Genomic DNA, 15079 nt, shown 5'->3' with positions numbered 1-15079 from the left:
AAATTCCAAAACTTTTTTGTTTTGGAATCTACTGATTTTTGCCTTTCAAGCAAGCTCCTTCTGAAGTACCGACTAAACATCAATATACAGTGCCCCCTGCTGTCAGACTTCTGGACACATGGAGAAGCTTCACACACAGGATTATAGACGAGACATTTTTTAAAAATTTGCCCAACAAATAAGTTGTGCCATCCATGTCGACCTGTATTAGAAATATTTCTATGTTTTTCTACGATTGAAACCTTTAACTATAGGCGAGATATATATAGATATATATAGAGAGAGATAAAAAAAATGTAAATAACTTAAAATATCAGCCTTTATATCGGCTATCGGTCATGCCAACACCGTTCGGTATCGGTATCGAACCCCAAAAATCCACATCGGTCGGGTTCTACTGCGTTCCGTGTGTATGTTCTAAACAAGCCCAGAAACTGATACATGTATTACACATTTCAGACCATCCTCGGGACTCATTGTAAAACGTCCGCCATGTTTGTCCATTCTATCTCTCCTTTCCTACATCCCAAGAACACCCACAGATCTCCCAGAGTGAGTAGTGCCGTGCCCGGTGGAGCAGGTCTGAGAAGTGTTCATCCAAGTCATGCTCCTGTCAGCGTGAAGGAGACACGGGCGAGGCGAGGTAAGAGCGATCAGTCCGACGAGTGTGTTATAGCGGACGAGGCGCGTGTCACTCACCTCAGTGCACACGGAGCGCTGCTTGGTGCAGGGCGGGTCACAGGAGCGGTCGGATATGGGCTGGGCGGTCAGAGGACATCCACCTGCAGGGCGAGAGAGGTCAGAGCGGGGAGAGACCGTCAAAATACTGGTTTATATCAGTGTGGAGAATCAGCGCAAAGCAACAATGATCCTTTAGTTCAGTTATAGTAAGTGAATGTGGGGCAATGTTTTAGAAATGAATGAATTTAATACTATTATAAGCATTAATTGGACATAATGCTTTGACGAGGCTTTAAAACATAATTGTAGGAGCCTCAGAGGCGTTCATATTTTATGGTTTCAAATTTGTGTGGAAAAGACAGAAAGGAGTGTGAGACTGGGCTGACATGGACTTCGAAATGGCTTTGAGCGCCCTCTGCAGACAAGCTTTCAGTTTCCGCTAACATCATACTAGCAAATCGTTGGCGTTGTGATGAACACACTCTGGGTTCGGTGATACATTATGGACTATATACAGTAAATGTGAAGGGCATTGTCTTGTTCCATCTATGCCCAAACACTATGTCGTCTGTCATTCGTCTGACTAAAACTGGAGGGTGCCTTTGAATACTGTTTTAATAAACTGTTCGACTGCTAAGTCATCTGAAGAGTCATGACGATGCTGACAGGAGGCGTGCGAGTTGGTAGGCGGGGATTAGTGACAGAAAACTGAGCAGCTATTTATAGGAGAGTACAGACCCCACACGGTAAAGGTGTGGGCTGAGAGCGCAAAGATATAAGAGACTGAAAGAGCTGTGACCATGTACGTTTAAAGACATAACCATAATGTATTCTAAAAGAGCTCTGAGAACGCAGTCTTAAAGGAAATAATTAGTGGTTTTAGAAAGAACATAGATGTTTATATGAGTTTCCAGCCTGATGTAGATATTGAGTGTTTGTATGTTGTAGTAATATCTGAAAGCACATGACTTCATTAATACTAAATGTATCATTAGTTGACGAAACTTACACAGTTTTGCCTTCATAGCTTTTATAATGTGCAAAAGTTCATTCCAAAGCGAGACACGGCAGGTGAACATACTGATTTCAGTGATCAATGTCTTTTCTCCCTTAACACTAATGTCAGAGTGTGAATAGACCAAACTCACCCTGAACGATGTTTATTTTATGACATTTTGCAGGATAGCAAGCTGGAGTTTTCTAGGAAATCACTACAGCATCACGGTGCTCTCTCGCCTTTCACAGAGGTATTCATTTACAAGTGCTGACATGTTTGGTATCCACGTGTAGCATGAAACGCTGGAATCCAAATATGGTCATTTCCTTTCTTGGAGACAACCGTGTGCAGACGTTACAAACTTTACGACATATTTTCTCAAAATGAGGTTTTCCTCACACTCTTGCAGCAACGTCTTAGCTTTAGTCGCTCCTACAGACTCCAAACTTTCCACTCCAAACTTTCCACTCCAAGGTTTTTTCAGAACGATTTCTTAACATATTAATCCTAGCCTGATTTATTGGGCTTTGAACCAGAAAAGAACAAGGCGAAATTTCAATTCTAAGGGATTTCTTTTCACTTGCAAAACTTACTTCTTAAAGCTACACAAGATATTCCGTATCCCCTCTGAACCTATAAGGTACTAACATCTTTTTTGTACCTAATATATAAACACAATAAAAACGCTTAAACACGGTTATTTCCAGTATTTAGATTTGGTCACTGATTTTTGCACATTTGTATGCATTACATTTCTTATTTTAATACGAAAACTTGCCGTACATTCTTTTTTCATATTTATATCAGTGATCTACTCCAAATATTTTCAAACTGATATCTCTACATTATTATTTTATTTCCTATTCACCTGCAGTTTGGCCATGATTGTCTGACTTGACTTCCACTTTTATTCCCAGCTTGTTTGGTGTTTTGTTGTTGTTGTTGTAAAGTATTGTAATATCTTTAACACAATTAACCACAATGTGATGCTATTTGTCATTACCAAACCATATAATCTCACACTAGCCACGCATAAGCGAGTAGTTCCGCACAGCCTCTGCAAACACTCCGGCGTTTAGCTCCATTTTCACGCCATTATTTCTTCTAACAAGATCTCCCAACCATCTTTATCCCCAACAGCATTAAACACTTGACTAGCCAATCCAATTTATACATTACAATAGTAGAATTAGCGTGTTTCTTCCTTTGTCTACCCCTAACCGCGCACCGGGCGCCGGCCGGCAATAAATCAATTGGCGTGGACTTATTATTTGTACAGACGATCCACCGTCAGGCTGCGGGCGCTGGGGGATTTGCGGAAGAGAGGAGTTGCTTGGTAATCAGGTTTATTGTGTGTTTTTTTTTTCTTTTGCTGAGGCTTTAGATCAAGACCGGAGTGACTTCTCGGTTCTCGGTTTTTAATAGAGGTTTTGCATTGCATTTTTTTCCCCACAAAATCTCAATGTACATTTTTAAACACATCCAGGATCGTTAACATTAGATAGATGACTGGATTATTAGCAGTAAACTAATACAAGAATACCATGGATTTCAGAAGGTTTGGAGTTAGCAGCTTTATTATACGCGATAAGACGCTATCGATAAAAGAGCTGTGCAATTAACTGAACTTTAATGAGGTCAGTCTCAATCATCGACAGGTCTACAGGCTCCAGTGGAAGTAACTGCTCACTGAGTTTGGACCATGTGGCACTAAAACAGCAACATTCTGTGTAAAAGCTGTGGTAATTAGATTATGTCCTTGTAGGAGAGTAAACTTCATTTAGCGCCATAGATCTTCATTGTAAACACGGCGTTTGTGAAAGAAAAACAGACCATGTGCGCTTTTGTGTGTCGTAGGCTTTATCCACACAAAGACAAAACGGGCATAGTTTCAAAAACATTCTCTCTAAACACGGAGCCAGCTCAGTAAATGTGTGCATCTACATCAGGGGTGTCAAACACACGGCCCGCGGGAGATGATTTAATCCGCAAAAAAACAAAAAAGTAAGTCTCTCGCCCATTCCTGTGCGGCGTTATAAATTTAAAAAAAAATAACCAGAATGCTCATTCTAGCCACTAGGGGGCATTAAATAAAAAAAAAAAGGAAAGAGTCCAACGTCTTAACTCTGTCTCGCTATGAACACCGACGGAGACGAGCTTATAATTAACTGAACAATCGGGACGTGCGTGAGGTTCTGTGAGAGCTAGAAATGAGTTTAGGCAACAGCTGAGAGATTTTACACAAACAGTCAGTGTCATTCAGGTAGTGCAGCTTTAAAGCAGTACCAAGCAACTTGTTAACCTTAATAAATCCTTTCCGTAGTCCCTCTGGGGGTAATACAAGTGTTAATGGGATGATTGTTCTCCCCCTGGTGTCTCTGGCCAGAAAACCACAATTGCAACTTTCCTGCCCCCGAGTCGAAGCCAAAAATACACACAAATGAAATCACGAAAAAGAAGCTAACAGGCTAACGGGCAAAGCTAACTGTCAGCGTAGTATTTACTCTCGCGGACAACAAATAAGTAAAAAAACAAAATCTGAACTTGCTACGACACCTGCAGTTGCGCTTATGGCCTCTAGGGGCATGAGTTACTTAGGACTGCTTTAAAAGGCACAGGAATGGAAATCATTATTTGCCGTTTATGCGGAGGTTTGATGAACCACATTAGTCAAATCTTGTTTTTTTTCTTTCTTGGCCATACTGTATCTTCAAACCCTTTAGGAGAAAGAGTTTTTTTTTTTGCTTAACCTGGACATTGCATTGCCAAAATAGTCTCTGCCATTGCGATTTTCTAACAGTGAAAATTCAAATTGTGACTGAGATTATTGTAGCAGTGTCGGATGATGCTCTTTTTTTGCAGCGTAGTCAACCAAAACATCACCCGGTTGTCGTCATAAAAAAAAAAAAAAAAAGCTTCAAATCCAGGGTAATCCGTCATAACGCCATGCATATTTATGAAGCGGGGAGCTCCTTATGAATATGCATGGCGAGTGCCGCTGGGGAGGGACGGTTACTAGAAGGAGTCGGTAGGAGCGGTTGGAAGCATGTGGCGGAGCCAGGAGGGGTGACGTCCCCGGAAAAAAGGAAAAGCGAGAACGGTTTCGAAAAATCACCTAGAAAAAAAACAACAACGACCCGGTACGCCGCGGGGGGAAAACGCCGCGTGAAGCAGGAATTCTCGACGAGATCCGTGAGGCAAGAATGGGAGAGGATAATGGAGATGTTTTACAGACTAGTTCGGGAGGATTAAAGTCAAACTGTTCTCAAAGGAAGAACAATTTGCGGGGGTAGGATGTGACGGCATATGCTTCTTAATGTATGAAAATAGATATTCCATATGCTTACTTGTATACAAACAAAGATGCTATTTAAGGTAAAGGTTGACCATTTATTACCCAATGTGCACTTTGAAAAAAAAAAAAAGATTCTATTCCTCAAAATGGAAAGATTGTTTGAATTTCAAGAGCAGTTTCATGTTGGAAGATGAAAAGCAGTATACTAAACAAAGGCACTATCTGGAGGCGGTGTCTGGGTGCTTTTTTGTTTTTTCTTTCGTGCAATTTCGCTTCTTTGATCACTTCAGAGAGAATCCTGGCTGACTTTAACACAAGAGAGGACCACCGTGTGTTTGCTTTTCCGAAGAGAGAGGCGATAGATATATGTGGGTAAAGGAAGGAGAGTTTATTTCCACACCTGTGACATTGAGTCCGTCGGAGCGCTCGCACCACACCTGCCGGGATGACCCCCTCCAGGGCCCCGTCCTCCACTTGTAATCCAGACACTGGCCCTCTGCGGGAAGAGCGCACAAATAATCATTGACATTGATTACATTTCTGCGTTTATGTAACTTTATGTACTTTAAAACACATTTGTGGCAGTCACGTCCTCGCCCGCACGCAGGTGAAGCACTGACCTGTGCAGGGGCGCGCCTCGTGCTCCTGCTCCGGGCACTGCAGCAGGTTCTCGGGGTCCTGAGCCACCACGGCCCTGGAGCGGACCTGCACCGAGCCGAAGCCCAGGTCGTCTCCCCCCACGCAACTGAGCTGACAGCGGCCCCACGTCGTCCACTCTGTCAGGTAGCACTCTCCTGCGGGACAGAGAGGGGGTGTTATAGGACACGGCCTATGGGTGGTTTTACATGACAAGCAGGAATCAGACGGTGGACAAACATGTTAAGGCTTTGTTACTGTTTGTTGAATAAAGTGGATTTTAAGTAGCAGCAGGAAAATGGTTTATAAAATAATATTTTGCTGTGATGTTAAGTTTGTTGTATTTCCTCAGAGCTGCTGCTCCACATAGTGTTTGTGGAGAGAGATGAGGGGAGATGAGATGCAGCATTTCAAACAGCCCTTTGTTCAACTGCGGTGGTGAGCAGCCCAAGGAGAAGTGGCGTTCAGTTGCCAAGTCAGTTAGTCGGCTTGTGCAGCAAACCTTTCAGCCTTCGTTAGCCTGCGCAGTGCATTTTTCCCATAGATATAATATAATAAAGATGAGCGGGCCCCATTCATTGAAAAAGGTTCCCGAGTCCTGTGTGAACCTTAATGGCCGCTCTCTCTCCTCCTACGCAGCCTGTTCCTTGAAAGGGCAAAAGGCGGGGAGCCAGGCTTTTAAGCTGTTCTTGGGACGTTTGAAGTCCCATTAGAATGAATGATCCCAAGTGTCTCTTGGAGTCATCCCTGGCCACCAGGGGGTGGTATTACAGCAATGTCACCTCCCCGCCATAAGGACCATAAGGAAGCACGTTCCTCGTCCATTGATTTTTCCTATAGCCGTCAGCATTTAGCCATCAAACATTGCAAATTATGAACGATCCAGATGTTTAGTTTAGTTTATTTGAGCAGTTAACAATCTGCTCAAAAGGAGTGGGCTGAAGCAAAAAGCTTTTGAGCGCCTGCCCCCGAAATCAATACAATAAAAAGTACAAGGAACATAGTGCAAAGGGAACAAAACAACAATAAAGAACACCAGCAAAAGAAATGGATTATATACACTTGCAGTATCTGATCCTGGTAGAAATGAGCGAATGTAATTACAATATCAATCATACAATGTTTTTTTAGCTGTTGACAACCCATCGACCACAGGTCAAAGCCTAGTAAGATATTATTAATGAATGTACAGACCTTTTCAGATTTTACTTTAGATAAGAATCGGTGAATAAGAGTGCGCTAAATGCTCACTCATGTTTCTGCTTTGCTCTTGTGGGGTCAGACACATTATCCAATATCCACTAAACATCATCTCATAATATATTAATGACAGAGAAACCATCCAAATTATATAAACTGACATGTCATACCTGGACATACTTTAATATATGGCCTGGTATTACCATTCATCTGTATGGGCATATAGAACGCCCTATTCATACAGGTCTGGGAAGTCTTTGGCTAACAGATGTACACATTCATAGGAACAGGCTCAGCTAACAGCGCTTCAGTGATTTCTACATTATGCTAACTATTAAAATACTAATACTTTGTCTCAGTTCAAGGTTAATATCTCTGTAACTTCTGAGCTTATCCAAATAAAAATAAAAAAACTAGGTTCAAGGTCTGTCATTACAAATAATCTGAGGTCCAATATTTTTTTTTATGAGGAAGTAATCTCTAAGAAAAAAAGTTTCACATTTGTCAACTCTCTGTTTAGATATTTCGTTCATAAAATGGGACTTTTTGGACACTTACATCACTTTATCATTTAGAAGCACCTGTCCCATTATGTGACCTGTTGGGTCTTAGAAAGCACAGTGTAGCAGATCTCAAAATAAAAATCACATTCATATAAAAGTCCAAATTGAACTTCATTCCACTTTTATGTTTGAATCCTCGGGGCTCTGCAGTTATTCCATTTCTCCTTGGCTATATCTACTGAAATGTCAGCCTCTCCTGTCCGCTCGGCTTCTATCCTCCACTTCGCGCGCTGCTGCCGGGAGATTGCAGCAGAGTGCAGCGGGTCAATAACGCACTCAGGAGAAATCTAAATGAAAGATCCATTTTTCACAGCGCCGCGTCGGCCTCGAGCATGGGAACCTGCGCAGGCACGAGCGGGCCGCTAACTGGGTCAGCCTCCTACCGAGCGCGACTGTGAGCACATGGCCATCTTTTAATTAACCCGGTACTGTACGTCCATGCGCAGGAACAAGATTGGGCAGCGAGTAGTAGTCCGAGTCATGTCTTGACACAATCACAAGTTTAGATTTCCTTTAAGGTGGACAACTTTGATCACAAACACTCACTATAGCTAGAACCAGTATTTACTACTTCCTAATCCCAAGGAAAAAACGTTCTTCTAATGTCTACAAAGGTGTGAGGAGCCGAAGTGCAGCTTAAACATGATGCAGTTACCAGTGGGAGTTGGATACACGCAAAACTTGTCCTGTCTTTTTTTTGTTCCTATGTAGAGTTAGCCATGTCTTGCTGAAATAAATATACATTGTGTTATGTTAGCTATCTTGCTAAACCTACAGGAAGCAGGTCCTGTAGATGTAGCCCCTGCTAACGGGGCGAGTGGCTCCGTCTCCCCCTCACGACTGAAGTTCTTATACAGTGAGGTAACAAATTAGTCTCTCCAGTCACGATGTCCCGTGTGTTATCAGTGCAAGACCAGTTCTGTAAGGTTCTGTAAGAGCAACTATACGCTTCCTGTAGCACATACACGTGCCAGATATTCCAGAGGGAGAAACAGCGTTTTTTTGTATTGTCATTTTGGTAAACAACAAAAAGCATCATAAAGGAATTTTACTTTGGCTGACAAGTTAGCAGGTGCTTTGAAAGGGGGAAACACGCTGCTTTTCAATAATTTCTATGGAGATCCGGAAAATGAAGGTAAACAACAGTTGCTACAAGACATGATTGCCGTTTTTATTAGGGGCGGGGGGTTTGGAAATGGTCAATTACTAACATTCAAAACTTTACTCTGGAAACTGAAAATTACTTGACCGGAGGTGACTTCAATTTTAGCATTGAAGACAAGAGTAGACAGGAAGAAGCCTTTTTATAAACATTTGTGCTCAGAGCCTTTCATTTGTGCTCTATGGTTGTTAACTACAGCCTACCTGCAAAACAAGTTACTTGCATCAGAGCTGTCCTCCTTCTCTTCACAATGCAGACACAATTCAACCACGTAGATGTAGAAGTTTGACACGGCAAATGTAATACAGCAGTTGCTGAGTTGGTGTAAAGTGAATTATGCAAAATTAACTTTTGAGAACTTTATTCCCATGTCACATAATGTTGTTGTTTTTTTACACCAATATGTAATTTCTGGGTCAAGTTAAAATATGAAAACGGAGTCTAGGAAATACAGTATAAAATCCAACATCAAGGGCTTTACTGTATTTGAGAAAAATAACTTAAACTCTGGGGGTGAACTTGAGGAGACAGCGCTCTGGAGACGTAGCACTTCCACAGTCCGACTTCGTTAAACAGTTCCTAAATAGAGCTCATTAGTGGAGTGTTAAATAATGGATTCATTTGGAAACTTTCCAATCTGGACCAGGAACAACAGTGCACTAACTCTCATTGCAACTCTCCTATTTTACCACACAGCTTTTGTGGTGAAATGGCTCATTTGTTGACCACTTTGACCGGTGTCAGACGGAGGAAAGACATGAAACAGCCCCAAACATGAGCACAAACCTGTATCAGGAAAGGTGATGATGCCAAACATAAACGTGAGAAGTGCGTACCTGGACAGGGCACTGTGCACGCCTCCTGCAGTGTGATGTTGGTGTCTCCGTCCACGGAGAAATCCACGTCCCCGCACAGCTCGTCGTCCACCAGACTGAGCTCCTGCCCAGAGCCGTCCGACACGAAGCACGAGACGTTCCTGAAGCGCAGGCCCTCTCCGCACACCGCCCCCTGGAGGCGCAATGCAAGGGTTCAACAACCACATTATTATCACTGCAATAGACATGTACTTTAACAGGGGGCAGATCAGGGGCTTACTGACCTCCGCCTTGCACTGGGACCAGGTGCTGTATCTCCAGCTGTAGCAGGGCCTGACGGGGCAGGGCTTCCACTGCTCCCTCTGCGTGGGACAGGGGCGACCGTCACCCTGCGGGGCCTGGACCACCGTGCGCCTCCTCCACAGCTTACCTGCACAACAGCACAACATGCGTCATCCGATCCGCTGCCGTTTGCATGAAATGTATGAGCAACATCAATCAAAGTCGCTCAAAATCAATGGGCTTTGTATTGTAACAGTAGATGATCATTAATAAGGATCGTGTCAGCAGCAGTGTAGAACACATTAAAAGCCTCACGTGGAACATTATATGTCTGGGCTATGTCATAATAGGGCCTTATGTTAGATGAACCCTTTAAGAAGATATGTAACTTCTATTTTAGTATCTGAAACCCCAGAACTACGAGGGAGGTTCCAGAGTGATCATTCTTGTGTGTAGCGAAATCTCCAGATAATCGTCAAAAGCAAAGATGTCGTTTCTGCTTCAAAATATAATAATGCAGTGCAAGCCCGCTGACATCAAGAACGAGAAACTATTTGTGTTCAATTCGACACTTCGACAAATTAGAAAAATCATGAACACCTGAAAATGTTATTTGTTTTTCTTGCTTTATCAGTATACATGCTATACATACACGCTATTTTTGTAAAGTTTCAGCCAAAACTGCAGTTGATTATGTTTTGGCCGTTAAAGTGATAGTATGGAAGTCTAAATGTTTTACAAATTTGATAAAGTATGCTAAATTGATCACCTGGTCTTGCATTTTGATGTTAAGTAAAAACATTTGTATATTATTTTTTGTAAAGTCCCTCATTCAGGGATCTCAGCAACTAATCAGAGTCTAGTATCCTCCTGCATTGACCAATGAGACAAGCTTTTCCTGTGAACCAGTCAGGTCCAATCAGGAGGGAGGGGGAGGAGCTTGATGTTTACATTTTTAAAATTGTGTTCCTGCTCTCCTCATTTTGCAAACCAAGAAGGCTTTCTGATTAAAGAGGGAAGGAATGATTCTTTACTTTCAAATTTCACTCTGTCTCTCTTCATTTTGCAAACCTACAGACGATCACTTTAAAGTTAGCATTTTTGATTAACCTTTGCAGTAAAAAATAGTCGAGCAACATCATTACAGGTATTTTCCCCACAATTTAAATTTGATGCCAGTTGGAATCCAATGTAATGCTTTTACATGACATTTAAGGCCTTCAGTTAGCACATTTTATTCAATGACCCTGTAATGCTCAACAGAAACCCTGGTGCACACTGGCATATTGCACAATCTCTTTAGGCTCCCGGTCGTCCAGGGATGATCCATTTTCAAATGTTGTAAACATGTACTGTCTTGGTAAAGATGAGGCCGTTTCACTTCGATCTTCAGAAGCTTCTGCAAAAGTGAGAAGTACCGACCACGTTCGTACACTTTCATAAACCATGCCACTTCCATCCTGTCATTATGCTACTACAGCGCCGTAGAGTAGAGAGGAAACAATAAAAACACTCTTTACTTGAAACTGTCCCCGTCTGAAATCCGAGCGCACATTTTGGTATGATAAACAGTTTGCCGTGGCGGGGGCGCACAGTTGGAGGAGGTGCTTTGTAACAGATTCAGCGAGCATTTGAACAAACAGCCCTGGGGGAGCGACTGGGGAGAAATCTCAATTAGCTCGGTCTCTGCGGACCGCATTCGGTGTCAGACAACAAAGAGACGCGAAACAAACATTTGGAAAAGAGGCGACACTGGTGCAGTGGGTGGAGCTTTGCCTACCAGTCACAAGACCTCAACCCTTGGGCAAGGCACTTCACCAGCACGGCCCACGACAGTCAGAAAATCCATCTATCTATCCATCTATCCATCCATCCATCCATCCATCCATCCATCCATCCATCCATCCCTCCATCCCTCCCTCCCTCCATCCATCCATCCATCCATCCATCCCTCCATCCCTCCCTCCCTCCATCCATCCATCCATCCATCCATCCATCCCTCCATCCCTCCCTCCCATCCATCCATCCATCCATACCATCCATCCATCCATCCCTCCCTCCCTCCCTCCCTCCCTCCCTCCCTCCCTCCCTCCCTCCCTCCCTCCCTCCCTCCCATCCATCCATCCATCCATCCATCCATCCATCCATCCATCGTGGTCATACCGCCTTTGCTCTGCCCAATCCCGTCAGACCTTAGAAGCTAAGCAGGGAAGGGCCTGGTCGGTACTTGGATGGGAGACCGTTTAGTAACACCAGGAAGCCTAGCGAATGTAGTGTGTGAGTGAGTGGTGGTGGTCGGAGGGGCCAATGGCGCAGACTGGTTGCCTCGCTTCCGTCAGTCTACCCCAGGGCAGCTGTGGCTACAATAGTAGCTTACCACCACCGGGTATGAAGTGAATGAATAGTGCAATGTAAAGCGTCTTTGAGTGTCCAGAAAAGCGCTATATAAAACCGATGCATTATTATTATTATTATCCATCCATCCATCCATCCATCCATCCATCCACAGCACACATCCACACACCCATCCATCCATGTACCTACCTACCTACTACCAACCAAATAATTTTACTAGAGTGGAAGTAGAATGCATTCATCCAAATAATTACACCATTCCACTCTTCAGTGTAAATAGTACTGAATAACTGAGTACCGTTTTGTCTGATTTATTATTTAGTGACAATGGACAAAAGAGAAATGTACGTGAATATTCTGACATTTCTGATTGAAACTTTTTTTTAATGTAATGTATAATTCTTTGTCATGTGTCAACATTAACTTTTGTCATTTAGTGTTTTACTCACAGTGGAAAGCATAAACAAATGTTATACTCAAGTAAGAAAAAATTAAACTGAACAACGGTATAAATGAAAGCAAAGCTAAAACTACTCTTTCTACAATTTCTTCAAAGAGTGTAACCTTTGATGATGTATCGTACCTGTTTAAAATGCAGTCAATATTACACATGTTTGAACACCAAAATGTCGGTCAATGTGTTACTATACTTCCACGCTCTCAAATGAAGGCCGAGTACAGTAGCAGGCACAGCCCCAGTTCTGCCCGAGGCTTTAAACCGAGCTTAATCACCGCTCCACACCGCAGCGGCAAAAAATGACAGAGATTCACCTCAAAGAATCCAAGCAAGAACTGGGCGAAGTCGAGGCAGGCCCATCCCTAATCCCCTAATAAAGCGGCCATTGGGGACAGCGCATAAACACGTGTTCGCATAATTGATACCATCACGCAGGCTTTCTGCCAGGACACATGACCAGACAGCGCCGACTCCCCCGGTGAGGTCTGCCACAGCGGAGCGTCTCCTCTCGGCTGCCAGTTCATCCTGTAGCTAACGGAGCGTGGAGCACCCAAAGGGCCCCCGCGCTGATCCTCCACTCTACGGAACGACCGGCGCACACATGCAGCCTCCGGGGGCCCGATTACTGCCTGTGTGTGCAAACAGCTGAACGAAGGGCTTTACATTGCTTCTACAGACTGTACTATAAACGGGGCTTGTGCTAAATGTTATTGAATGCTGTGCTAATGTGGTATGATTACGCGAAGTTCGGAGGGATAGTCAGAAGCAGATGTAGCTTTAGTGCACACAGATTTAACTTCGGCTCTTAAAGCGAGACATTGCACATGAATAGGGCAAAAAAATAAAATTGAAAACGTTTTAAATTCATATCTCTAGGTTTACACAGGTAGCAGGAAGTCAAATGTCTGCTTTTAAATCCAATGAAAACTTAATTTGGACGGGACCTAATGTTTTGTAAGTGTATCTCTGACATTTTTTAAAGAGTCATCTCTGTCGCCTTTCACGTGTAAACCAAATATGCCAATATTTGTGAATAAACACAGGTGGGAAAGTTGAGGGACCTCTGCGCTGTTTTTTCTGGAACTCTCGGGCTCGCTAGCCGACAAAACATCATAAAGAAAAGCTTTGTTCCCGCTGCCCTTTCCTTTATGAACAAGTCGGGATCAAATTGCCCCTGACGCGGGTTTTTTATCTTTGTTACTGTCAAGTGGCTTAAATTTCAGTTGTTTTTTGTACCAAAGGCACATCCTGTTAGTATGTGGAGCACTTACAAGTTTTGTATTTTATATGTGTGATGTTTTATCTTTGTAAAATGTGTTTTAATGTGTCGACTAGTTCTCAGAATTGCAAAACGAATTTACCCACGGGTACAAATAAATTAACCTAACCTAACCTAACCTAACCTAACCTAAAGGGTTAGTTTGGTCTAATTTTTACTCTGACATTAAAAATAAAATGTTAAAGCGGTACTAAGTAACTTGTTTACAATAATAAATCCTTTCTGTAGTCCCTCTGGGGGTAATACCAGTGTTATTGGGATGATTGAGGGATCTCTCAAACCACAATTGTAGTTTTTCCTGCTCAAACCCAGAGCACCAATACACACAAATGGAACCACGAAGAAGAAGCTAGCTGGCTAAAGGGCAAAGCTAACTGCAGGCTAGCACCGCGCAAACAGTATCTACAGCCAAGTTTGAGTGAAAAAAAGCCTCTCCATTGTGTAATTGGATATACAATATCCCTCTCTCCCTTTGTCTTTTCCGTCAACGTAGTATTTACTCTCACGGACAATTAATGAGTAAAAAAGCGTAACATGCTACCACACCTGCAGTGGCGCTTATGGCCTCTAGGGGCATGAGTTACTTAGTTCTGCTTTAAGAGACAAAACCAGCTAAAATCTCAACACTGACCACTGCAAGAATTTTTCATGTGCCGTGTCTTGCCTTAAAGGTTGTAATATTATTATTGTCACAGATTGCCCAATGCCCATGCACCTATTGTTATGACAATATATATCGCATTCTAACCTTGCACAACAAGACAAAAATTTGTGACTTTGCAAAAATCCACAGTCAAGCTTTTGCTTAAATTGAACTAGACATAAATTGTTAAGAAATATACAGAATAAGACGCTGAATCTCATAATAAAAAATACATGAAAGTGATGTTGCAGACAGATTCTCAGTTATACTTAAGAACTACTGAAAACTTAATGTTCCACAGAACAAATACACAACAATGCAGTGGTCTGTCTGTGAAATGTGACAGTTCTTTTTGATGTTGAGAGTCCCGGGAGGTGTTAGCGGGCGCCTGTTAACAGCTGTTTCTTTGCACTTGTAACCACACTGCTCCACTCGACAAAACAAATGCAAAATGTCAACTACGGTTTGCATGGAAACTGCACTGACAGCAGTCGTTGAGCTGATTTAGGACTCGGAGTGTCAAGAAATATACAGAGACATGACACCCTTTGCTACAGAATTGCATTGCAGAGAAGTTACATCATAAAGTTATAGAAGATTGTCAGATTTACTTTACATTTGCACATCCCCGTCTCTCCGCTGTGGCCCATCGGCGCACATCACATAAAGCCTTAAAGAAATCCATAAATCCAGTCCATGCATAGTTCTTCTCTA

General features: G+C 42.7%; 1 protein-coding gene across 1 annotated transcript in view; it reads right to left on the bottom strand.

The window, feature by feature from the left end:
* Positions 1 to 15079, bottom strand: part of thsd7aa (thrombospondin, type I, domain containing 7Aa) — a 213304-nt gene that overhangs the window by 13794 nt on the left and 184431 nt on the right. The window contains exons 20-24 of the mRNA XM_079571198.1: positions 9634 to 9779; positions 9371 to 9542; positions 5594 to 5767; positions 5374 to 5469; positions 700 to 782 (exon numbers count right to left, since the gene is read on the bottom strand). Of these exons, the coding sequence (XP_079427324.1) occupies positions 700 to 782; positions 5374 to 5469; positions 5594 to 5767; positions 9371 to 9542; positions 9634 to 9779 (671 nt within the window). The remainder of the gene's footprint in view (positions 1 to 699; positions 783 to 5373; positions 5470 to 5593; positions 5768 to 9370; positions 9543 to 9633; positions 9780 to 15079) is intronic.

This window comes from Gobius niger (assembly GCF_951799975.1).
Source record: "Gobius niger genome assembly, chromosome: 14".
NCBI lineage: Eukaryota > Metazoa > Chordata > Actinopteri > Gobiiformes > Gobiidae > Gobius > Gobius niger.
The sequence above is the reverse complement of the archived record's forward strand: the minus strand, read 5'-3'. Positions and strand labels throughout refer to the sequence as shown.